This window comes from Delphinapterus leucas, chromosome 2 (assembly GCF_059928025.1).
Source record: "Delphinapterus leucas isolate spDelLeu-1000000601 "Yukka" chromosome 2, BTC_Dleu_Yukka2, whole genome shotgun sequence".
NCBI lineage: Eukaryota > Metazoa > Chordata > Mammalia > Artiodactyla > Monodontidae > Delphinapterus > Delphinapterus leucas.
The window spans coordinates 152,521,458-152,546,776 of record NC_143130.1 but is presented as its reverse complement, the minus strand read 5'-3'; the positions used below and the strand labels follow the sequence as shown (position 1 = coordinate 152,546,776).

The 25,319-nt window shown below is 48.2% G+C and overlaps 2 protein-coding genes across 13 annotated transcripts in view; both read right to left on the bottom strand.

Annotated features, from left to right (window-relative positions):
• PAPLN (papilin, proteoglycan like sulfated glycoprotein) overlaps positions 1-9,493 on the bottom strand; it is a 39,155-nt gene extending 29,662 nt beyond the window's left edge. Inside the window, exons 1-3 of one of the 2 annotated variants that reach the window (XR_016391815.1) lie at positions 8,327-9,493; positions 7,684-7,765; positions 4,232-4,296 (exon numbers count right to left, since the gene is read on the bottom strand). Coding sequence is in view for 1 of the 2 variants with exons in the window: in XM_089906185.1 (XP_089762311.1) it covers positions 4,232-4,296; positions 7,684-7,765; positions 8,327-8,440 (261 nt within the window). In the remaining variant the exon portion in view is untranslated. The remainder of the gene's footprint in view (positions 1-4,231; positions 4,297-7,683; positions 7,766-8,326) is intronic. The other variant, XM_089906185.1, reaches the window with a different exon arrangement.
• Positions 9,494-16,861: 7,368 nt separating this feature from the next.
• Positions 16,862-25,319, bottom strand: part of PSEN1 (presenilin 1) — a 77,968-nt gene continuing 69,510 nt past the window's right edge. For 10 of the 11 annotated variants that reach the window (XM_022576633.2, XM_022576637.2, XM_022576634.3 and 7 more), the window contains 2 exons: positions 22,526-22,644; positions 16,862-21,142 (listed from right to left, as the gene is read on the bottom strand). In XM_022576633.2, the coding sequence (XP_022432341.1) occupies positions 20,987-21,142; positions 22,526-22,644 (275 nt within the window). In that variant the 3' untranslated portion in view covers positions 16,862-20,986. The other variant, XM_089906215.1, reaches the window with a different exon arrangement.

Sequence of the window (25,319 nt, the reverse complement as noted above, 5' to 3'; positions counted from 1 at the left end):
TCCAGGAAGATTCCACATGCCGCAGAGCAACTAAGCCCGTGCACCACAACTACTGAGCCTGCGCTCTAGAGCCTGAGAGCCACAACTACTGAGCCCGTGCCACAACAAATGAAGCCCGTGCCCCTAGACCCCATGATCCACAACAAGAGAAGCCAACGCAATGAGAAGCCTGCGCACCGCCACGAAGAGTAGCCCCCGCTCGCCGCATCTAGAGAAAGCCCACACGCAGCAACAAAGACCCAACACAGCCAAAAAAATAAAATAAAATCATTTATTTTTAAAAAGTACTTTATTGCTAAAAAATGCTAACCATCATCTGAACTTTCAGAAAGTCGTAATCTTTTTGCAACAGTAACAAAGATCACTGATCATAGATAACTAACAAGTATAATGATGATGAAAAATTTGAAATATTATGAGAATTACCAAAATGTGACACAGAGACACAAACTGAGCAAATGCTGTTGGAAAAACAGCACCGACAGACTTGCTCGACACAGAGTTGCCACAATCCCTCAATCGGTAAAAAATGCAGTATCTGCAAACGCAATAAAATAAGGTGTCCCTAAGAGATAGCTTGCATGTGCATTTGCCCTTTTTCTTCTTCCTCCTGTATTCCTTCCTGCTATTTGGAAATCAGATGTGATGGCTGGAGTTGGAGCAGCCTTCTAAACTATAAGGTAATTTGGGAATGGAGGCTTCACATAGTGAAGCAAAGATAGAAGAATCTGGAGCCTGGAGGATGTGGTGAGACAGAACATCCCTAGACTTCTGACCTCTGGGTGTTTATTTGAAAGAGGGATCAAGTCTTTCTTGTGGAAGGACTGTTATTTGGGACTCTGTAACAGGAAAATAATCCTAATAGATAGTTTCCCACCCGAAAGATCGGACACCCTGCAGCTGGCATCAGAAGCCCACATGCTACACACATATTCTCTCCTTCACTCCTCAGAACAACCTGACGGACCCCAGTGCATGCAGAAAAGAGAGGCAGAGAGAGAGGGAGGCACGTAGGAACACGTGGACACAATAGCAGGTTGTCTCCACTCAAGGCCTCTGCTCTTTCACCAGGTTCCCACCGACCTCACCTGGAGAACCAACGCTGACACTAGCCGAGGCCTAAGGAGCCGGAGAAGTGTTGGACTTGATTTCTTGCTAGGAGGCAAAAGGTGGACTGGAAATATGTCCCGTTTGCTGGAAGGGGACTTTATTTTAGGGCATCACGACATAAGAATCTCTAGGGGAAAGAAATCCCTGCCACTTTCCAGAGGAAGAATTCAAGTCCTAACGTGGAAAAGCAAACTCTTCCTCCCGTCGCGAGCCACCCGCCGGGTGAGGATGGAGGTTCTAGCGCCTCGGTGCCAAACATCAGGTTTTCCTTGTTTTATAATAAAACCAGAACCCTGAATCAGAACAACTCACACATGCAATGAACCACGTACAAAACCAAGAAGGAAGGGCCAGCCAGACCAAAGGTCTGAGCTTTCACACCTCAAATCATTTACCCTTCAGTTCTAACTGGGCCAAAATTGCCAAGCCTCCAAAAACCAGCGAACCAGAATATAAAAGTGTTCTCTCTATGAAATTTAAACTAAAATTTACTTGGATCCGTTCCCGTTTTAAAGGGGAAGATACTGAGTGTCGGGGTTGGAGGGTGACTTTCCAGGGACCACAAGCACCTCCACTCCGGGCTCATCACTACAAAATAAGAATTCTGGAAGCGGCCCACAAGAACTGCTGCTTTCTCATCCTGCCGCCTCCGCCTGGCTACTAATTACCTCTGACCAAGTCCTGTTTGGATGTCAGTCTCACTCCTGAAGCACGAGACTGAGCCTCCCCAATCTACCCTTCCCTGCGACTGGGCTGGGCTTACCGGCGTGGGCAAGGCAACAAGGGGCACCCCTGCCACCCAGCCACCTTGGGCCTTCAGGATGGGGTGGGGGAGGACTCACCTGAATACAGGACCCCTTAAGTACCAAGCCTTACAAACATCCCCTTGCCCCCGAGCCCAGCACCCGTGAAGCAGGCATCCTAGAGCCAGGCCCTGTCCTGTACTTCAGTTTCTCTGACAAAAAGAAAGCAGTCAGCCAGCAGCATCACAGGCACATCTTGTTTCTCTATAATTACCCAAACCATGAGCCGCATGATGGTGTGAAGCCAGAATGAGCTGCTCCAGTCCACCCTCACCCTGGGCCTGTCCTCACCTGCCCCCTGACACTCTCAGCACCCCACCAGCTCCTCCTCCAACCCCCACCTGGGCAACTCAGGAGCCCCCTTTCCTGCTGCACTGTTCCCAGGGGATCAGCTGCCCGACGTGCATGGGTGAGGGTGGGGGTGGGAACAGAGGCAGAGGCGAGGAGATTGGCAGTCCCCCTCGTGAAGCCTCCCCCCGACCAGCCTGGGGCTGGGGGCGCAAGGGGCGTGGTGCTTTAGCCCTCCGTAAGCAGCTACTCACTCTGCTCAGGCCGACCCCTGTCAGCGCTGAGAATGACCCCATGGAGCTCTGGGGGTCGGGTGAGGAAGTCCCGGCCTCAGCTAGAACCGGCCTGGGCCATGGCAGGGGGCTGCACCCAGCTAGAACCAGCCTGAGCCACACCCTCACCCAGACAGTGCAGGGGGTGTGGAGAGTTTTCAGCCCCAGCTATCCAGGTGTCTCTAAGGGAGAGAGCACCTAAGAGGACCCAGGTTGCTATGGATACCTTGACTCACTTCACCTGCATGCAACCTGTGGGTGGGTGTTATTATCCCCCTGCCCACTCCCCCCCCATTAAAGGAATCTAAGACCTGGTGATTTGCTTAGGGTCACAGCTGTTAGGAGGTGGCTCTGAGTTTCATCCTGGTGTCCTGACACTGTCACCATGCCCCACCCCCACCCTGAGCTCTGAGCTTCAGCCAGGCACTAGGATAAAGCCTGTGCCAAGGACCTCAGAGTGTGGCACTTAGGGAACAAGGACCATGGGGAGGCAAAGATGACCCGGGGATACCAGAAGGTGGTGGAGAGGACATGAGCAAGGGGGCTTTAGCCCACTCTCTGCTCTGACTGTGGCCCATGCTAAATCCGTGGGGCTCTGGAGCAGTGCCCACTGCTGACGTCCATCCCTGCCTGCCCCTCTCGGCCCTGGTCGGAGGAGTCCTTCTCATCCTCCACTCACATTGCCACTGAGGCATCATTCTCCCTGCCCTCCTCAAGGCAGCAAACAGTTTGGGTCCTTTCTCAGGGGTCCTCCTGCTGGCCTCAGAGGGCTAGGTAGGGCTGTGGGTCTCCCCCTGCGCAGCGCTCTCCAGGGACAGGACAGAATCTGTGCCCTCCATCCTGTCAACGCAGGAGAAACTTGGCAGGAGCAGCCTCCAGGACCAAGCCCTGCTCTGCAGACAGTCCCTTCCCCAAAGATCGGTCCTGTGGTCTAGAAGATTCTCTGTACCTCCATAGAACCCAGGTATGTTCTCCAGGGAGCCCTGTCCTTCGCGCTAATGAAACCACTCCTGTGATCACCAGTTGACTTCCTGTGTCCACTTTCTAAATTTGCGCTAATGCGGTAGCCACTAACCACATGAGTCTATTTAAATTCACATTAATCAAAATCAAATAAGATTCAGTTCCTCAGTTGCATCAGCCACATTTCATGTGCTCAGTAACCACATGAACTGAGTGGTTATCTTATTGGACAGCACAGATGCAGAACATTTCCATCATCTCAGAAGGTTCTATCGGTCAGCCCTGCTCTAGATGCTAACCCCAAAGGCAGTGGGGAATGGCTGGCACCCCAAACCTCCCCACTGAGGAGCAGCTGAGTTTGGTCCCAGGCAGGGGCAGACATCTGGTGGGATGGGCCACCTAGCCCTGCATCTTGTCTGGCGCCAGCACTGACCCCCTCTTCCTTCCACCGTGATATACCACCCGGACAGGACGTTCCCAGCATTAGCAGTGCCCCCCAGCACCTTCTGAAGGGGGAGGGCGCTGGGACGTTGCCATTTCTGCAAACTGTGCCTCAAAGCCAGGAGGGAAGTTTCAAGGTCCCACCCCTCTTTGAAGGAGCTGGGGCCGAGGGTTCCCTTCTCCCACACCACCATCCCCGTGGCCGACATTGGCCCTCTCCTGGGGATGGCGCCACTGCCGGGGTGCTCCAGCCGTCGGGGGCTCCGGCCCGCGGCCAAGCCCTCGCCCCCGCCTCCCCAGCAGGGTCCTCCCGGGGCGGGGCGGGGCAGGGTGGAGGGGAAGGGTCGAACTCACCGAGGACCCGGGCGCCTGGGGCAGCAGCAGAAGCGCGAGTATTAGCAGCTGCATCTCGGCCTGGCCTGCGGGAGAGGCCAGGGCTGGAGCGCGTGGGCGGGACAAGGCGCCGCCCCACCCACCCCGAATCCCGCGCTCCCCGCGGTCTCCTGGGCCGGCGCGGCGGGGGTGGCCTGTCCCTCCTTCCCGGCTACCCACAGGTGACCCGGACACCCGCAGAGGGACTGGTGGGGATGCCGTGGGGCGCAGCGGAGCGGCCGTGCCACTCACACGGTGAGGGAGGGAAGGCCCGTCTATAACTGGCTTCTAAAAGTTCAAGAGTAACTTCTTTCAGGGTTTCAGAGGGATGGAAAGAGGGCAATTAAAAATACTTCCTTAAAAACAAAGACAAGGGCTTCCCTGGTGGCACAGTGGTTGAGAGTCGGCCTGCCGATGCAGGAGACGCGGGTTCGTGCCCCGGTCCGGGAGAATCCCACATGCCGCAGAGCGGCTGGGCCCGTGAGCCATGGCCGCTGGGCCTGCGCGTCCGGAGCTTGTGCTCCGCAACGGGAGAGGCCACAACAGTGAGAGGCCCGCGTACAGCAAAAGAAAAAAAAAACCAAAAACTTCCTTGTTAAAAGACCGGGAGTTCAGAATCAAAGCAATCAGACTCACTGTTTTAATTCAGCAAGAGATTCTTTTTAAAAAGCCATTACAGCGCTTGTTTAAAAACTCGTTAATAAAAATGTTTTTTAAAGTCTCTGCAGGCACTTTTAAAACTCAACTTAAATGCTTTAAAAATGTTAATTGTATCTTACTTTAAACCCAAGCCAGCATTTCTCTGTACTGGAGAAGCTCCACAAGCAGGTTCCCTAAGGGGTGTGCGTGTGTGCAATGTAGTGTGTGTGTGTACAAAATGCCTGTGTGCACGCATATGATGTGTGCGAGTGCAGCAGGTACAGAGTGTCTGAGTGCAGTCTCGTGCATGTGTGCAGTAGGTGTGCAAGTGTGTACATGTCACTGTACTGGAGGATGACATACACAACGTGCCCCTTTCAGTACAAAACATTAAACAAGTACTGGCTTGTATGCTTAAGTTTTAAAATCTGAAATTCTACCATTGTTCTCTTTAATTTTCTTAAGCATTAAATGACTGCAGTTTAGAAGAACAAAATAGAGCATACCTAAGCCAGGTTCAGCCAAATATAACCTGGCACATTTAACCATGCACATGCTCCGTTAATTTAGCACCAACTGTGATTCACGTAGGCATCATTTTCTCTGCAAACCGGAGGTCCACGCGGCTGGCGGGGTGAGGGCGGTGGCGTGCTGCCTCCCGCTCGCACCGCCGCGGTCCAGCCTCGCCTCTGCGGCCTCTCGTGTAAGAACCGCGCGCGGGAGGGGAAGCCGAGGTGCCCGGGGAGCCTTGTTCTCGGGCTAACGGCAAAGATGCTGCTTCTCTAAAGTAGAGACTGCCTTCAGGGGGCGGGGATGAGCCTAGCTTAAGGAAAGACGGCAGGAAGGACAGAAGAAAAGAACTTTATTTATAGTTGCTACTGGGAGCGGCGGACTCCGGCCGAGCGGGTCTGCGGCTCCGCGCGGGCTGTGCCGGGGGCCGGCGTCTAGGGTCCCCTCGCGCCCTTCCCGGTCCCCACGCGAGGATCTCCCCCGCGCCCGCCCCGCGGGGGGAACTGGCCCCGTGCAGCCCCCGGGACGGAGAGGGGCGGCTTGCGACGTGAGGCGCGGGTCGGCGGCGCAGGGACCCGGGCTCGGGCGCTCCAGGCCCACAGCCGCAGCGGCACCGGGGAAGGGGGGCGCTCGGTCTCCGGAGACCCGCGCCGGAACGGCGTCCGACGTGGGGGAGGGCAGAGGAGGCGGGAGGGTTGGCGCGGGCCGCCTGGGTTGCGTCTGTCCGCCCGGCCCCAGCCCTCGAGGCTCCCGGGGTTTCCTGCGCGCCCACGACCTCCCCCACCCCCGCCCGAGGGCGCGCGACGCGGAGCGGGGACCAGGCGCCGCGCCCGCCTCAGCGGAGAGTGGGAGGCGGGGTCTCCTCCCGGAGCCCCCAATTCCTCCCACGCCGCTCTCCCCGGGAGCCGGGCGGGGCAAATTCCTGCAGCAGCCCAGGGGCGAGCCGCCCCCGCCCCCGGGGTCCTGTCCATCCTCCTCCTACCTGTCTCCCGGAGCCCGCTCTGTGGGTGCCCGCCCCAGCCCAAGTCTGGGAGGTCTGCCAGGCCGCCCGGAACGCCTGAGGAGGTTGGACTTTCTCTCCCCGCCGCTGGCTGGCTTCCTCCCCGCCCATCTCCCCCCGTCCAGCTCTGCTGACATCCATCCCCGGTGACCTGCGATGCCCAGGGCCTCCATCCCTTTGGGTATATGCCAAGGCTTGGCTTGCCCTTCGCTTTTGGGGCTGGCACCAGTCCCATTTCCTCTGTACCCAAGTCTTCCGGTTCTGTGCCATCCTTCCTCCATGCCCACCTTACATACAACACAGCCCTGTGTCCAGCCGTCTGCTTGTCCTCTACCCCTGAATTCTATGCTTCGGCCACAACTGAGTTTCTCCACACACAATCTGCTGTTTCCCACCTCCCAGCCACCATTTCCAGCTGCCTAGAATGCACTCTGGAAAACCCCTCTTAACCTTGCAAACTCCTAGTCACCCCTCAAGATCCGCCAAACATCATCTTCTCTAGAACCCTCCCCATGCCACCCCAGGCTAAGTTGGTGGCCCCTTGCTCCCTCAGTCTCCATCTCTGTCTGCTGTAGTTCTATGGTGCATCACACAGCAGGGATCTGAGTCTCCCTAATTCAGCTGTGAGGTCCCTGAGGGTAAAGCATGCATCCCTGTCATGTGAGTTCAAAGCACTAGTTGGGATCAAGGTAGGAGCTCAACAAATGCGATACATTTAATTTCCTTTCCTAGCTGTCCTTCTTTTTCTCAACCAAGGCACTCCTTGTCTGCCATCTCTGTTTTGGAACTGGAAATCACCTATCCCCAGAAAAATAGCACTGGCCCTGGGGCACTCAGAGGTGCGGAGGTCACAAGGTTGATCCCTTTCCCTCATCCTCTTCTGTCTTCAGCCCGTTTCCCAGCCCAGCTATTGGGCATTTCTCCCCTGGCCTCCTGAGGGTCAGAGAAAAGTCACCAGTGGGGAGCTCACCCCCTCTTAAGACCTCCAGCTCCTGTAACTCATCTCCCTGGGCCATCACAGATGCTCAGACAAAAAGCTTATTAAAACATAAGCATGTTGGGCTTCCCTGGTGGCGCAGTGGTTGAGAGTCCACCTGCCGATGCAGGGGACATGGGTTCATGCCCCGGTCCGGGAAGATCCCATGTGCCGCGGAGCGGCTGGGCCCGTGAACCATGGCCGCTGAGCCTGGGCGTCCGGAGCCTCCGCAACGGGAGAGGCCACAACAGTGAGAGTCCCGCGTACGGGAAAAAAAAGTAAGCTTGTTAAATCTGGCCCATTTCTTACCTGTCAGTGAAGAGAGGAGATGCAGCAGCTGTGTAGCAGGGGCCCCTGGGGACTTCTGTGAATTCTTAGGCAAAGGTAAAGCCTGGCAGAGAAAAGGGAGTGGGATTACCCAAAGCCTCTCTAGAAAAGGAAAATCTGTTTCTTCCATTCAAAAAGCCCCTCTCCCTGCTCCCCTCAGCTAGGAATTTTCGGAGCTTGGTCAAAGGTCCCTGTAAAGTGGGAGGCAGCCGCTTCTCCTGCTGTGGGGTTGAGCAGCCGAGGCACCTCCCGGATCTGTTCCTGGTTTCCCTCTACGATTTTTATCCCTCCTTCTCGGACACCCCGGCCCATGATTTCTTACTCCTCACCCCAGCAGCAAAGGAGACCCAGAGGCTGGGGAGGCAGAACCCACACACAGTGCATCCTTGGACCCACCAACTGGGCTCTGGCTGTTACTGGTTAGGGCAAGCACTGGCCTTTAAGCCTCACGTCCCACCGCCTCAGAGAGACATGGTGAGCATGGTGCTCAGCACACAATTCTTGTCCATAAAAAAAATGGTGTGCACAAAAACATGGTGGTTTAGAAGGAAGATTTCAGGTAAAAGTGTAAGACCTTCTCTTCCATTGTAAATTCCCCTCTGTACTGGCCCTGTGTCACACTCACTGTGGCTGCACCAGGCTCCCTTCCACTTGGGGCTGGGGGTAGGGTTAGCCTGGGATGGCAGAAGCAGCAGGAACCTGCTCTGCCTCTCATTGTGTGTGAACTCGGGCAAGTCATGTCACCTCCTTGTCTCAACTTGCTCACTCGAGCCTCACGCAGAGGGTGGTGGAGTAGGGAAGTAACTGGCTTCTATAAAGCTGCTACCAGGAGCTCAATAAAACTTAGTTCCTTTTGTCTCATGCTCCCTCCACCCGTATCCTGGATTCCCTACATCTTGAACATCTTTGTAGATTGCAGATCTAGGGACACAGCCAAGAAATAAGTGGCCAGATCTCTTTGTGAGGCTGGGTTGGGATGGGGAGCTGAGAGAAGAGGGAGATGGTGAAACCTCAAAAGCCTCAGGGCTCCCGGGTTGCACCTCGGCCAGGAAGACTTCCCTGTGCTCCCATGGTGTGGGGCTTGCCCTAGCACTTTGAACTACTGCAGTGATGCATTTGTCTATCTTTCTCCGTTTAAGTTGTGAACTTTGCAAGGGCAGTGGTCTGTGTTGTTCATCATTGTGCCCTGTACCAGGGGTTGGTAGTGGCCCTGAAGGTGCCCCTCAAGAGAGTGGTGCAGGAACCATGGCTGGTTGACAGTCTCCAGCTGCCAGATCTACACCGCATTCCGAAAGGCTCTCTCTGCTTCTGCTCCCTTCCTTTTATCTTTGCTGCATTTCCCCCAGTAGATCTCCCGTGCACCTAACCTGACCTGACACACGGGGCTCTTGGTTACAATCTGCAGAAAAGGACATGGCTAACTTAGAAAATTTATTCAGAGGAAGGACATTGGGAGCTCCTGGAATTGACAGGAAGCTAGAGAATCAGGCACAGAAATGGGCTGGAATCACAGAAACGGTCATAGATCATGGCCCAGGACCAGTGCTGGTTAGGACATCCTGCTGGACACTTGACTTTAGGCAATACTGACCCATGTCACCCCCAGAAAAAGCCCCTTCTAGACTCCAGCCCCAACAGGAGCATGTCGGCACCCTGACTGCCAGGACCCGGGAAACAAGACTTGGCAGGTTCCCCAGATGGGAGTTCAGGCGCAGGGCTACCCCAGAGAACAAATGTCCACTCTCACCCTGTGGCAGCAGCACTCGGTATCTGCTGACCTGAACTTAGAGAACGCCGCTTCTCTCCTTTCTTCTGTCTCGGATGGTGGTTTATTAATTTATTCAGTCCTTGAACACCTGAGTGCCTATGGGGAGAGTAAATGTCCAGCGGTGGTAAACGCTTAACCACCAGCTCTCTGGAGGAGAAAAAGCACTGCTTTGTAGAGTTGATCAGTTTCCATGGTGTAAACACCCCATGGCTGTTTTCAAGCTACCGAAGCAATGTCACTAAGCACAGGGTTGCACAGCAGCTCTGCCAAGCCGTGGACTGTAACACACAGATCGTCCTGCCCTTGGTGAGTTTACCTTCCAGTAGGGCACTGCATTCTACCCTTGTGGGTTCCTTTAGAATAAAACAAAGCTTACAACCTGAATATTCAAATATTTCCACTATAAAGTCACAACTTATGCTGCAGCCCACTATGAATCCAAAAGGGAAAAGAGAACACTTCACATTTGAGGATTTCTCCATTTACCTCTCTACTTCTCCCCACCCTCCAATACATACATCCATTTCCCTCGATATAGCCACTCAAAGTTGGGGGGGTGGGAAGGAGAGTGTTCAAACACTCGGTGCCAGTCTGCACCCCTCCACACCAATCCCCTTTCCTCCTTCCCGCTGCCACATCCAAGTCAGGACCTTGAACAGGAAGTGAGACATGAGAAGGCAATGCTCAGGATGGCTGACGAGAGGCCATCACACGCCACCTGGCCTTGGAAGGGAGTGTTACCCTCAAAGCTGGGACAGAAATAAAGGTTCCTCAACCCTCCCACTGACACAAGGGCCATCCAAAACAGAACAGAATTCCTGGGATGTCCTTCTGTGCCCTGGGGCCTGAACCCAGATCCTGGGACAGGGCACCAGGGGGAGGTTGAGGCCTTGTGAAGACCCTGGGGTGTGGGCAGGACACTGCCCTGGGGCGGAAGACCGGAGAGCAGCAAAAAGGAGGAAAAGAAGGGGTTTTCCAGAAAACTTGTCCTGATTGGCTCCCACCCAGCAGGTCTATCCTCAGAGATCTCATCCCCTTCCTTCCACATGGACACACACACACACACACACGCGCGCACGCATGCACGCGCTGGAAGGATCCAGGCTACAGTCTCCTCTGGAGAAGCCAGTTGCCTGAACTCCTGGAGACATTAAGGGGCTGGTGTAAGGAGAGCCCCTCGCCCACCCTCTGCTTCCTGAGGGGGAAGGGCTCTGGCTTTCATGGGGTGTGAGGCCAGCCTGCAGAGCACAGCCTGGAGAGTCCCTCTCAGCCTAGCATGGGTGGCCTGGCCTCTAGAGCACAGCTGGTGTCCCGCGGCTGAGCAGTGTGGCCTCAGTGCCTCAGTCATTGCAGAGCGAGGGCAAGGTGTCATTCTCTTGTTGTGGGTTCTGACTCTGGCTCGGCGTCTCCTGCTCTGTGGCTGCTGTCCCTGTGGGCTGCCAGGGACAGGTCCTGGATTGGGGGCCCTGGAGGCCAGCAGCCAAGGCTCCTGAAATCCTCTCCTCTGGGTTTCTCTCCATCACTCTCTCAGGACACTTCTTACCTCCTCTGCTGCTTCAACCTCTGTATTTGGATGATTCTCAGCCCAGAAATGGAGAGGTGACTGTGCCTTGTGCCCAAGGCCTGGAAACATTACCCAGAAAGTTAGAGGACCTGCACCACGCAATTCAGAAACAGACTTTCCAACACTCAACTTAACGAGGGGGAAAGTACTAACTTTTTATCTTTTTGCTGTGCTTCTCTAACCAGTAAATTTCAGACCCATTATCCTGGACCCCTATTTTAGAGTACAATGCCACTTAAAGATAAGTGGTGTTGTGGTTACTTCTGTATTAAAACAGACTTATAGACTTGCAACATGGACAAACCTTGAGAACAGGGTGCTAAGTGAAACAAGCCAGATACAAAAAGACAAACATTGTATGATTCCACTTATAGGAGTTACCTAGAGTAGGCAATTCATGGAGACAGAATAGTGGTCACCAGAGGCTGGGGACGGGGGTGGAGGAGGAATGGGGAGTTAGTGTTTAATGGATACAGAGTTTCAGTTTAGCAAGATGAAAGGAGTCCTGGAGATGGATGGTGGTGATGGTTGCACAACATTATAAATACAAATACCACTGAACTATAATCATTAAAAATGATTAAGGGAGTTCCCTAGTGTCCTCGTAGTTAGGATTCTGGCCTTTCACTGCCATGGCCCGGGTTCAATTCCTGGTCAGGGAACTGAGATCCCGCAAGCCTCACGGCACGGCCAAAAAACAAACAAAAAAAAGTGATTAAGATGGTAAACTTTATGTCATGTGTATTTTACCAGAATAAAACAACAACGAAATGCATTATGAAATAGAATTACAACTTTTGTTTTCTTAAAACTCCAGAGACATTTCTGCCCGTGGCTGCCACTCTGGGCTGTGCCCAGGACCCTCAGGGTCTCTCACGTTCCTCTGTTGCTTGAGCAGCTTTAGGTAGAAAATTTGAGAAATGCTGTCTGCCTTTACAGAAGAGAAACCGGAGGCCCAGAGAGGTGATCCAACTCACAGTGCCCTCTGTCCTGGAGGTAAGAAGCACAGGCCTGGGGCAGCCCCTCCCACTTTCTTGCTGTATGCGTCTGGGACTGTTATTCATCTTCTCGAAGCTTCCATTTTCTCACCTGTAAAATGAGGATAACCCTACTCACGGGTGAGGTGAGGATGACCTGAGACAATGCTTGTGATGGGCTCAGTGTAGGGTCTTGGCATGTTAATAGTAAATGCTCAATGGACGTTGGTTTTATGGGGCAAGTACGTTCCTCTGGGGCTTTTCTTGGTTAAATGAGGGGTAAGAAGTATTAAGAACTGTACCACCCTTTATTCCTCCTTCATTCAACATGGTGACACTGGCCGAGGACAAACCCATGTATTTCTCAAGATGTCACAAGTGCTCCCTGAGGAGTAATTCTGTGTGGATTCAACCCCGACCACCTGTTTATAAATACTGGGTCTCTTTTTTTTTTTTTTTTTTAATACTGGGTCTCTTAAGCAGATAAGGCCAACTGACCTCCGGCTCCACCAACTCCAGCACAGCCTTGTAAACAAGGGCAAAGTGGTTAATGTTTGTTCTTACTTAAAACATGTTCCCACACATGTGCCCTGTTTATATCATCCTGCACGGAAATCCCCTCCTGTGGACCCCTAATCCACCCATTTACTTCATGTATTCACCAAACATTTACTGAGCAGTTTCCAGGAGCCCCAGATGGGTGGGTGAGTGCATGCACCCAGCTCCCTCTTACCACTCCGGCCAGCGCGTCCCCACACCTGGCAGCAGGAGGGTTTGGGTGGCTGGGCAGAAGGCACACCTCTGTGGTCTATGTGAAGGTGCCCACATTGGTCTGGCTCAGAGGCATCAGGGTGCATGAGACAGTTTCCTCTGCCAGCCTCCCTGTCCAGAGAGCCAGTCTGCAGACAAAGGCCGTCTGCTCTGAGAATAATGAAGAAGGAGTGTGTTGGGGAGGGAGCCACAGGAACATCAAACCTCAGGGAGATGGAGGCAAGAAGCAGGTCCCCGGCCCCCACCAGCCAGAGACAGAATCCTGGAGCAACACATTCTGGGAGGGAGGGGCTTGTCGTGTGAGAAACTGGCTGGGCAGAGGCAGGGTGAGTCAGGGAGGGGCTGTGGGAAACAGCTGGCTTGGCTGAGTTCCCAGTGGGGAGATGCGGCCAGACTTATCTCCAGCCCCAGGGGCAGGAGCCGGGGCCGCTGAGGGGGCGACCACGCCTCGCCCGCCAGAAGGCTGGAGCACTGCCAGGAAGAGACAGGCAGCCTTCCAAGCACCCAGGGGCCGATGGGGAGGGAGCCCAGCTCGCTGCTGGCTGCTCTGCTCAGCCCCCAGCTTGGCAGCTCCCAGGCCTGGTCTCTGGGGAGCTCCAACTGGGACAGGGCCTCTCTGGGTCATATCACCTGCCTCCCCTCACAAATATGTTCACCAGTGCATTTGACTTAAAAACAAAAATCAATTTATGCGGCAATTAATGAATGCTTGGAGTGCCTTGGTGAATCATCTCTTTAATGACAAAAGTTGCATAATCACTTGTAACAAGTCTATGACTTCATTATTTACTTATTTAAGTCATTAGTTTATCTATTGCACAATCGAGGAAAGGGGGGATTCTAACCCTTGTTGGTTAGAAAGAGTTCCCCAAAGGATGATGGGACAGGGAGAGGACCCGGGTCCCTGTCACTCCTGAGGGTGGGCTGCTCTGGGGTCATTGCCATGGGCCCATCTGACACCAAAGGGGTCCCCGGGCTTAGAGGACAGGATCCAACATCTGCAGAGAGTCAACAAGGCGATGCCGTCAATAGCACATTAACCCCTGGGCAGGCTGGCTGCACCGTGACGTTCCCACAGAGGCTGAAGGCCCTTAACAAACAGCCATGGAACTCACTTCCAAATGCCCAATGAAGTAACCTGAGAACCATAGTAGGCACATTAACAAAAACAGAGTCTAGCCCATCTCTCCCAGGCCTGCCTTAGAGATAGCACAGACATGGAGGGAATCGGGGTGAAAGTGGACACCCTCTTGGCATCCTCAGACCTTGCCCCCGGGCCCTGTGCAGGTTACCCAGCATAGGAAAGCCCTTTCCCTCCCACTGGGATGTTACAGTACTCAAGCCTGATGACCTTTTCAAACTGGATGACCTTCTGGCTGGGTTTGGCGTCTCAGAAACAAGACTTCCCAATGAGATTCCACGACGGCGGAAGGTGGCGGGGAGGTCATTTTCAACATCTCAGAAAATCTGAGGAAATCACACATTCACGTCTATCTGGCTCAAGCAAGTTAAAACTCAAGTCATTTCACTAAACATTTATGCTATCTTATGGCAGATGTAGGTAAATCCGATTAGTAAACAGAAAAACAAATTATTTCCCAAATGAGTTATACAGTTCTTGGTGGGCAAAATCTCTGAAAATCTAAGTGCAGGATAAAGTTCCAAAATAACCTCTCCTCAGTTTCCTTGACAGATATGTGATAACCTTACTGGGAAAGGATGCACCAACCCTTAAAAACCTCACTTAATTTCAGGTATTTAGGTGTAGTATAAACATTTTTATCTAGCTGCCAGTGTTGTTTCCACTTTTAAAGCATCCTTGTATGTACATCTTTGAGGTTAGTGGTTCCTGACTAGGTCTGCTACCCAAGAAAACGAATCCAATCAGAATTTCATCCTCGGTCCACTTCGAGGTGTTCTATGGGTACAAGGGTAACAAAATCCTTTTCTCTTTTGCATGAGGAATTAACCTTGGGTTACGACATAATTAAAACAGCTTTAGGGGAAGAAAAGACAGAGTCAGCAAGAGTATGTCACCCTTTCTCTCAAGAATTAAGACTCCCACCAACTTGGCTTCTGAGGCTTTTCCACCTCTCTCCATTAAAGGGTCTGGCATACCAGGCACAGAAGGGCCAGCCCATGTACGAGAATCAATCTTTGTCAAGAATAAGAGGCCCTGTGTTGAAAGGTCCCTGTGGTAGGTCAGGTCATCATCGTCCACGGTTTCTACAAGTCATTTAATGAAGGAGGTATAGTCTAAGTAAAAATGGAAACAGATTTAGTTAACAAATTAGGTTTCCCTCTGAGTAAATCAACTGAATTCAAAATCCAATTATCCTTGGGTGTCTCCCACGTTCCTCCTTTTTAGCTTATGCTCTTTGTCGATTCAGATTCTTCCCTTGTTCCCAAACTTGGTTCAAACCTTATGCTGCTGGAGGAAACTGCGCTTTTTTTTTTTTTTTTTTTTTTTTTTGCGGTACGCGGGCCTCTCACTGTTGTGGCCGCTCCCGTTGCGGAGCACAGGCTCTGGACGCGCAGGCTCAGCGACCATGGCTCACGGACCCAGCCGCTCCGCGGCACGTGGGATCCTCGTGGACTGGGGCACGAACCTGCGTATCCTGCATCGGCAGGCGGACTCTCAACCACTGCGCCACCAGGGAAGCCCGGAAACTCTGCTTTTAAACCCTGTCTTTTGTGGATTCCTCCTTACTCTGCTTTCCCATTTAGATTATGTAGTGAGCCAACATTGTACTTGCTTGTATTCAAGCATGCTGTTTCACTTTTAACCAGATCCTAAGCTACTGGTGGGCAGGGCCTCCTCCGACTCTGACCCACAGAAGATCCCCAGGGAGAGTGGTTGTGCTACAAAAAGCTGTGGTACTTACCTCGTGATGCAGGAAATCCAGCCACGTTACTCCTGCTTCTCGATCTGCTTGAGGACATTCTTCCTTCTCATCAAGAGCACCATTATCAGGGCCCCTAAGGATCAGATAGCTGTCAGCTGATGAGGACAAGTCATGATGCTGCTCTGGCAGACTCTAGTGACACTGCCTACAAGATTCATAAAAGCAAATGATGCTTCTGATTCCCATAGGAGGGAAAGACACCTTTTTTTTTTTAATAGTTTATTTTCTTTTTCTTTTTTTAACATCTTTATTACCTTCTTTGCTTCTTGATGCCCTTGGCCAATGTACCCAGGAACACATCTACCACCTCTCCTCTGCTTCTTCTGAAGACAAATAGGCCAACTCTGGTTTTTCTGCCACAAACTTATTTTTGACCAATAATTCCCAACACCATGTATGCAATTCACTGTGTAGAAACAAAAGGCTTTGTAGAGTTTGGGGGTAGAGTGATAGGACAACCTATGCTCTACCAGGTCAATAAAAGTAATGTTGCTTTTTTCCATTCATGTGACCTACATAATAATTTTTAAAAGATAATCCTCTAGCTTATGAAATATCTACACTGTACTACAACATACATCCTATAAGTTATTTTAATAGTCTTTACATTAATTTGAGTTAGATGTTTTCTAGAAGAAACAGTTTTCAGAAACTAAGTGTTAAGAATAGTTGAAGGTTTCCCTGGTGGCGCAGTGTAAGAATCTACATGCTAGTGCAGGGGACACGGCTTCGAGCCCTGGTCCAGGAAGATCCCACATGCCGCAGAGCAACTAAGCCCGTGTGCCACAACTACTGAGGCTGTGCTCTAGAGCCCACAAGCCACAACTACTGAGCCCGCGTGCCACAACTACTGAAGGCCGCGTGCCTAGAGCCCGTGCACTGCAACGAAGAGTAGCCCCCGCTCGCCGCAACTAGAGAAGGCCCGTGTGCAGCAACGAAAACGCGATGCAGCCAAAAATAAATTAATTAATTAATTAAAAAAAATAGTTGTCTTTCCATAAATAGATTTAATATCGTACCCTTCAGAGATGTGGCCTGCTATAATCCATACCACTTTATTATGAGTGAATGATGGAAACAATGCATTTGTGTTTCTAAACTGTTTCCTGATAATCGCTGAATAGTTTTCACAGTTACATATTATGATACTTTCATGTAAGAAAATTAGCACAGCTGGAGTCATGCGGTCTTTATTAATTTGACAAAAAACAGGAAAATCTGCACTCATCTATCAAAATTATATCTTACCAAGAATTTGAAAGGTATTTAAAAAAGATGTATTCACAGTCTGTCTGAATCGTGTACAAATCAGTGTCTGTAGAAGCAAAAGCCAGACAATGAACACGTGAGGGTAAATGATCCCACTGAAACCCACACCCCAGCACCTTGACAGCACCATAAACACGACAGTCCTGTACTCAGTTCCGATAGTTGACTTGTAAACTGTCCTGTTGCAACACTTACTTATTTTAAAAGGAAAATTGCTTTCTGGGAAGTCCTTCCTGCTACACAGACCAGGCTGAAGTGCTAACACCAGATTCCAGGGCCCAGGGTGGACTCAACTACTTCCTCGGGGCAACGCTGAAGCTGTCCGAGGCCCTGGGAAACAGCTTAGACATTCAAGAAGGGAGTTCACTTCAGCACCAGGCTGATCTTTAATGCACAGATCTGAAGTGTTTCTTGCCAGAGGAGAGGACTGTTCCAATGATGCTATCCAGATGATTTGGGATGTGAGCGTGATGGTGGCCTTGCTGGGACACCCTGCTCTGCAGCTTCAATGAGGGTTGTGAAGAGCTGAAACCACTGTTTTTAATCTCCTGTGTCTGGGGAATTTAAAATGAGGCAAGAAGATCACAAGGATCACTTCTTGGCTCAAATTTATGATGATATTATTTCATCCCAGGGCAAAACCAAACATCCAGTTTTCAAGTCTCTTTCCAAACTCAGCGTTCAGGATCCTCTTGGAGTTGAGGAGAAAGACAAACGCAAATCTAGAGAAAAAGGAGTACTTTACTGGAAGGATTGGTTTCTGGAAGACTCAAGTCACCATAACATCAATTTTATAAGCCCTCAATAACAGTTACCATGAAAAGGGGTTATTGACAGGTAGCTAATATTTTAGAGAAGTTAAAGCTGGTATTTACCAGAAAACAAGAGACTACAGCTACATTCTGAGGTTACATCTTACTCATTTTTGCATCCTTAGACTCCAGCACCATGCCAGCAACACAGAAGACATTGAACAAAATTTTTCATCGTGGTTTCTGAGCTCATTTTCTTCAGGGCTAGATCATGAATGGGCAAATACGCAAGGCCAGGCACTGGGGGTCAGGATCAGAGGCTTCCTTGAGATGTCTGACCCTGGAAGATCTTATGTGGTAGTTCTGTCTCACATTTTACAAAATACGATCAAGACTACATATATAAAGCTTGTTGAGGCCAAGTAAAGGGCGAGTACTAAACATATTATTTGTTTGGGCATCTGTTATGGAAGGAGGGTTTTTAAAATCAAGGGACACTTTGAAAAATGGGGAACCGTGAGTTTAAAAGTAAAAACACCACCTCGTCAGTTGTTGCTTCTGTAGTGAAATCAATAAATTGTTCACTTATGATTTTCTTTCAAGTTGCTTAGAAAGCTTCTCCTTTTTCTGATCAAGAGAGTTTACAGTGAGAGCTGTGACCTGAGGACCACACACTAACCTGGTGAGAATCAAAAACAGAGAAGCGATCCCTTCCTCTTTGAAAAAAAATCCTCTACAAATCCTCCAAATATGGTTGGTATTTCCATACGCTAGTTTGTGGCAACATTCTGTATGTAAACACTCTCTATTCTTCTGTAGGCCAGTCAGACACAGACATCAGTGGTCGCCCTTCTTCCTACTGTCCTCCCCTTTTTATTAAGCAGGTCAGCTGGGCTGGTCAGGTTTTACCATTTGTTCTGTCTGGTTCCACAGCCACCCCTTGCCCCTGGGCGAGGGTGCATCCTCAGTGGAATTGCTACTGTTTTCTCTGGTGACAATCTATTTTTCATGGTGGAAGACTAGCATTTTGGTATTTCAGAAACAACTGAATTGACTCTAAGACGGTTCAAAGGAAAAGTCTGCGTCCAAGACCGGTGCTTTAAAGAAATAAGATGTATTCTCTCTATGCTGAGATGTGGTTCCATCTTGCAGAAAGTGACAGGTCTATGGCAATCTTTCTACATAGGACAGCAATACATAGGATGGATTTGAACACAATCACACACACCACACACCCTCTTCAGAGATAAACCGTTCATGAAAGAGACAGCATGTTTGGGATCCTCACACAAATAAACTACTCTAGGTCAGAGCTCCCTTCAAGACTGCTTCAAATCTTCAAATCACACATTAGTTTTCAGGTGGCTTTGTTGTAACTGTTGAACTTCATGTCTTCCTGGAAGATAATACCCACACTGTCACATATCTGAGGAGAAAAAGAAAATCTTGGGAAAAGGGCCTAAGAGGAGCCAGTTTTTACACACAGGTTAGTACCAGCACATTACTCCTAAAGTTAGTTTCTTATAAGAAATATTCCATGACAGAAAACAAATACTCTAAACTCCAAGGAGAACCCCAAACCGGATCAAATGATGGCTGGAGAGACAGCAGCAGGAAACAGAGGGAAAGCTGGCCTCTCTTCAGCCACAAGGAGAAACTAAGTTTCTCACAAATGCCTAGAGTCTGAGCACCATGGCTGAGGGCTGTCCGTGGTAAAAGAGGGGGTGTGCCCCGGCAAAGCTTCATCCAGAGGTGCCGTGTGCTCGCAGGCGGAGGCTCTGTTCATGTGCATTGGTGCAGCTGAACTGCACAGGGCCTGAACTCTGCAGCCCAATTCTCACAAAGGTACATTGAAACGAAAGGTAACGTGGAAGGGAAAACACAAGACACCCATTGTGAGGCTCTTGAGGAATCACTCGGATCCCCTCCTTCCCAGGCCAGGCTGTGAGCTCATCTTGTCCCATTGGCTGTTGGAGACCCCTCCTCTCCCCTCTTGGCCGCTGGTTCTCCCCCTGACCCTTGGTTCTCCCACAGCTCACCAAGTGAAGTAACAGCTATCTCCAAGCTTTGTACTGATACAACTGACTCATAAACTTTATAAACCACCAGCTTTTGGCTATTTGTTCAAATTCTGACCTACTGTCAAGAGACAATGGGTTGTAGTTAAAAAGAAAAGACAAACCAGGACAGAAAGTGCTTCACCAGCCATCTTACTCTTCTTTAATCCTACCGTCGTTGGGCACATTGCATTTGCTATTTAAGAAAGTACGAAAGCAAGGCTGGTAGCATTGACTCATGACACATTCTTTGCACCACACACAGAGCAAAATCCTAGAACAACTGGATCATCTGCTTCCACAACAGAGCTGCCTTATTCGCTGTATAGAAGTGCTTGTGCGGGGAGTACCGGAGAGACGGGAGGAGGGAGGGACCTGGGGGCAAGTGAACCTACAAGTATGCCTAAAAGTTAGGAATTTGGTGGAAAATCCAGAATTTACCTAAGGGTGATAGGGAATTGTTGAGTTATAGTTCCACTCTTTCCAGAAATAAATGACTGCATTTGGAACCTGAGGTTAAGACTTTTAAGATAAAGCAACCTCAAAAAAGTTCAGACTGGCCTTGGGAAGAAATGGCAGCCATAGATGGTAATGAGCTTCAGTGCTTGAGAACAAGTGTCAAAATCAACCTACACCTCAGGTGAAAAAGAGTCTTATTTAAAAATGCTAAGTCTGCAGCAAAAAATCTGAAAGTTTGAGCCCCTTTCCATCTTTCCATTTTGCTCTGGTGCCTGCTCTCCTTACAGTATCTCACGAAAAGGTTCAGAATTCAATACAGATTTATTAGGCTGACTTTCAACATGTAGTTTAAGATGAAGAGTCCTGTTTGGTTTAAACCATTTCAGTTAACCTCTTGGTAATGGTAGTCCTGAGAGTCTGCAGCGTTGGTAAAATCCACCTGTGACCAAAGGTCAACCTGCTGGTGGGAGCACAGCAACTTTCTGGCTCATCACTTTGCCTTGTTCTTGTCCCTCAGATCTGGCAGTTTCTGCACTGAGGGGCTCGGTCCACCACAATGACATGTTCAAAACCATTTTCTGTAGACACCTCCTTCCAACGCCCAATAGTGCAGGTGGTCAGGAAGACTTGGAAGGAAGCTGCAAAAAGTCCAGCTGGGAATCTTGACTTTGTTAGATGTGGACACAGGAAAATCACCTTTGTCCTCCCCAGATTTATTATAGTCAAAGGAGAAAAATCCATGAGATTCTAACTGCAAATATGCTAGATATAAAACTGATGGAATGCTAATTGGTCCATAAAGGGTTGCACAAGATAATCTGTGGCAAAGTAGAAAACAAGCCCAAAGGTGATAGAGATTGGAAGAGCTGGCAATGCTTTCTTGAAAATGGCGAGGAGCAATAATGTAAGGCACAAACCCTGTGGAGAAGACGGGAAAAGACACAAACCCAGACATAATTATGCAAGTATTTTGTGCAAATCAACTCAATCACAAGTCTCAGTTTTAATTTAGTTAATTCAATACAATCCTTTGACATTAACTTTTAGAACAAAATTTTTTCATTAAATCTGGAAACAACATTTATTTTCCTTTGCAACAGAGATCATTATCCATACATTGTTGATATTTCATCCCTAATTCTAGATAGGGAATAGAATCTGAAAATAAGTAAAATTATTTTTGAAAACAAATAAACAATACTGAAATTTCTATCTAAACTACTGGGTTGGCTACTGTAGGTTTAGTTTGGCTAGCTAAAAATCCCAGAGGTGAAGAACATTCTTTATGCTGTCTGGGGGCAAAAAGGTGCTCATGGAATAAACCAATAAAAGTTTGTTTATAAAGTGTATACTGTTTTCTTATAAACACAGAGCAGCTATATTATACACCCCATTTTTTATCCTAGTTACTGAGACATTAACTATAAAGTCTGGAGGGTGAGCTGCATATAAGGTTTATCCAAAGTAAGTAATTTTCTTCTTAAAAGCTTCAACACATCCAGAAAACTAACCTCAAAAGAGTAATAAATGAAAATTCTAACTGGTCATATGATCAAGATAAATCACAAGTGTAATCATAAAATAAATGGATAAGTAAAGGCTCTCGTCTAATCTCTCATCCAACTTCACTCACATATATCAAAGATATCACATCTTTAGCAAAAATAGCAATAAGAAATATGAGTTATTTACTTAAATCATTGTCTTGAAAGCTTCAGGCTCACGTTGTAGCACTATAAGCAAAATCTATGTGTGATCGTGCACTGAGTTAGCTTTTCTTGCCTCATACTTACTGCCCAAAGGACACTGCTGCAGGTCGTGGCCTTAAACACAATACCACCACCAAATGCAGACTAAGTGAGGATCTGCTTACCCCTTTAAGACTGATCTAATTCCTTACATTATCTATGCTGCTGGGCTTGAAGCAATGGTTCCTACTCGGAGGTACTTACCAGAATTTCCTGGGGAACTTTAAAAAAAACACACAATTAAAACAAATTAAATATTCGGTTGGCCAAAAATTTCATTTCGGTTTTCCATAACATCTTATGGAGAAGCCTGAACGAACTTTTTGGCCAGCCCACTAATATCTCAGGGTAGAGACCTACAGTTTTAAAAGCTCCCAGGTGATATTAATGTGTGGCCAGGTAGAGAATTACTCAGGTGAGGTCCAATTATTTGTGTTTTTTAAAAAGCTCCCCAGGTGATTGGAACACTCAGCCTAGCTGGGGTTAAAAGGACCGCCTTTTAATCAGAATTTTGAGATGAGTTCTGACACGTTTTTAATCCGTGTATACTTACAATTAATATGGCTACAAAACAGGCTATGGTTGTGTTCCAGTCTCCACTGGCTGTTGCAGAAGCTTTACCAACCAGAACACTGTAGAAAATGAAATCTCCTAATCCAAGTTTTACTCCCCCTAAAAAGGAAAGATTATAAAAATATTGTTTGTCACTCTTAAAAAAAAGAAAGTTTGTCACTCTTTGCTATGACTTCACAATTCAAAACTGTCGCTGCCCCCTGCCCCCCATCCTATGCTGAATGAGAAGTCAGTAAATGATATCATACAAAATTAGGCTTTAGCTACGTTTTCCCTTTCTTTTTTGGTTTTCTATAACAGGAGGTTCAGATGTTTTGTGGCTAACTCTGGTGTCTTAACAGTAGATGCTGCTGTTATATAGCAAAAATAATAACAATAAATAGTAATTGTCATCTACTGAATGCCTAGTTTATACCTGCACTTCTTCTAATAAATCCTCACAAGAACCCGTATGAGATAGGTATCATCTCCTTTTTTTTGAAAAACAGCTTTACTGAGGTATAATTTATTGCATAAAATGCACCCACTGTAAAATGTACAATTCAATGACTGAAAAAATTGTGCAACCATCACCACAATCCACCATATTTCCATCACCCCAATTAAGATACCTTGTGTTCACTTACAGTTAATCTCCACTCCCCTCCCAGGCCTTAAGCAACCACTGATCTGCTTTCTAACTCTATAAATCTGCCTTTTCTAGACACTGCACAGAAAGGGACTCGTACAATATTAAGTCTTTTGTGACTGGCTTCTTTCATTTAACGTAATTTTTTAAAATTGAAGTATAGTTGACATACAATGTTGTGTTAGTTCCAGGTGTACAACGAAGTGATTCAGATATATATATATATATTTTTTTTTACAGATTCTTTTCCATTATAGGTTATTACAAGATATTGAAAATAGCTCCCTGTGCTACACAGTAGGTCCTTGTTGTTTATCTACTTTAAATATAGTACTGTATATCTGTTAATCCCAAACTTCTAAATTATCCCCCCTGCCCCACACTTTCCCCTTTGGTAACCATAAGTTTGTTTTCTATGCCTGTGAGTCTATTTCTGTTTTGTATGTAAGTTCATTTGTATCATATTTTAGGTTCCACATGTAAGTGGTGTCATATGATATTTGTCTTTCTCTGTCTGATTTACTTCACTCTGTATGATAATCTCTAGGTCCATCCATGTTGCTGCAAATGGCATTATTTCATTCTTTTATATGGCTGAGTAATATTCCATTGTGTATATGTACCTCATCTTCTTTATCCATTCTCCTGTCAATGGACATTTAGATTGCTTCCATGTCTTGGCTATTGTAAATATTGCTGCTATGAACACTGGGGTGCATGTATCTTTTTGAATTAGAGTCTTCGTCTTTTCCAGATATATGCCCAGGAGTGAGGTTGCAGGATCCTATGGTAACTCTATTTTTAGTTTTTTAAGGAACCTCCATACTGTTCTCCATAGTGGCTTGCACCAATTTACATTCCCACCAACAGTGTAGGAGGGTTCCCTTTTCTCCACACCCTCTCCAGCATTAATTATTTGTAGACTTTTTGATAATGGTCATTCTGACCGGTGTGAGGTGATATCTCATTGTAGTTTTGATTTGCATTTCTCTAATGATTAGTGATGTTGAGCATCTTTTCATATGCCTGTTGGCCATCTGTATTAACATAACATTTTTTAGGTTTATCCATGACATTGCATGTGTCTGTAGTTTGTTGCTTTTCACTGGTGAATAGTTTTTCATTGTATGGATATACTATATTTTGTTTATCCATTTACCAGTTGATGGACATTTAGATTATTTTCAGTTTGGGGCTATTATGAATAATGCTGCTACGAACATCAGTGCACACATCTTTGTGTGGGCAGACTGCTTTCGTTTCCATGGGGTAGATCCCTAGGAGTGGAACTGTTGGGTTATATGGTAAGTTTATGTTTAGCCTTTTGAGAAACTGCCAAACTGTTTTCCATACTGGCTGTACCAGTACATTCCCACCAGCAGTGCACAAGGGTTCCAGCTTCTTCAGTCCTCACCAGCACTTGGCATTGCTGTCTTTTTGATTATAGCCATTCTGATTCATGATGTTGAGTATCTTTTCATGTGCTTTATTAGCCATTATATCTCTCCTTTGGGGAAATATCTACCCAAAGTGTTACCTTATTTTTTAATTAGGTTATCTTCCTATTACTGAGTTGTGAGCATTCTCTGTATACCCTAACTATAAATCCTTTAACAGGATTTGCAATGATTTGCAAATATTTTCTCTCAGTTTGTGGCTCCTTTTCCTTTTCTTAATGGTATCTTTTTTTTTTTAATTGTGGTAAAATACACAGTTCAATGGCATTAAGTACATTCATATTGTTGTGCTACCATCACCACCATCCATCCACGGAACTCTTTTCATCTTGCAAAACTGAACCTCTGTACCCATGAAACAGTAACTCCTCCTTCCTCTCTCCCTCCAGCCCCTGGAAACCACCATTCCACTCTCCATCTCTGAGTCTGACTACTCCAGGTACTTCATTTAAGTGGAATCATACAGTATTTGTCTTACTGTGACTGGCTTATTTCACTTAGTATAATGTCCTGGCTCATCCATGCCGCAGCATGTATTGGATTTTCCTTCCTTTTTAAAGCTGAATAATATCCCATTGTATGTAAGCACCACATTTTGTCTATCCATTCATCAGCCAGTGGACACTTAGGTTGCTTCCATCTCATGGCTATTGTGAACAGTGCTATGAACACGGGTATATAAATACCTC